This window comes from Rhincodon typus, chromosome 44 (assembly GCF_021869965.1).
Source record: "Rhincodon typus isolate 14 chromosome 44, sRhiTyp1.1, whole genome shotgun sequence".
Lineage (NCBI taxonomy): Eukaryota > Metazoa > Chordata > Chondrichthyes > Orectolobiformes > Rhincodontidae > Rhincodon > Rhincodon typus.
Window position 1 is genome coordinate 2,148,547 of NC_063375.1, and position 529 is coordinate 2,149,075.

The window sequence follows — 529 nt, forward strand, 5'->3', positions numbered from 1 at the left end:
TCTCTCCCCCCCCCCCCCCCTCCCCCCCCCCCCCCCCTCCCCCCCCCGCTGTCTCGGCTTTTCTCATTCTCCCCATCTCTGTCTCTTTCTCGTTCTTTCTTTCTCTCTCTCTCTCCCTCCCTCCCTGCCTCTCTCTGTGTCTCTCGCACTCCCTCTCTCTGTTTTTCTATCTCTCTTGTTTCTTTCTTTCTCTCCATCTATGTCTGATGAAAGGAAGCCGAGTTCTATACAGTGGATCTGGAACGTAGTCCGACAGGATTCGGGTTCAGCGTGCGCGGAGGCCGTGAGTATGACATGGACCTTTACATTCTGGGAATGATCGTTGGAGGCCCAGCCATGAGGAGTGGAAAAATCAGGGTAAGAGAGCGATCGCAGTGGGATATATCAGTGTGTTCCAGTCAGAGGTGTGGGGTCTATCAGTGTGTAACAGTGAGAGGTGCATCGTTGTGTGACGGTGAGGGGTGCGGGGTGTGTCGGAGTGTGACGGTGAGGGGTGCGGGGTGTGTCGGAGTGTGACGGTGAGGGGTGC

General features: G+C 56.3%; 1 protein-coding gene across 4 annotated transcripts in view; it reads left to right on the forward strand.

Moving 5' to 3' along the window:
* The window catches only part of LOC125487733 (membrane-associated guanylate kinase, WW and PDZ domain-containing protein 2-like), a 38,955-nt gene that overhangs the window by 30,662 nt on the left and 7,764 nt on the right, over positions 1 to 529 (forward strand). For all 4 annotated transcript variants that reach the window (XM_048619895.1, XM_048619898.1, XM_048619896.1 and 1 more), the window contains one exon: positions 214 to 357. In XM_048619895.1, coding sequence (XP_048475852.1) covers positions 214 to 357 — 144 coding nt within the window. The remainder of the gene's footprint in view (positions 1 to 213; positions 358 to 529) is intronic.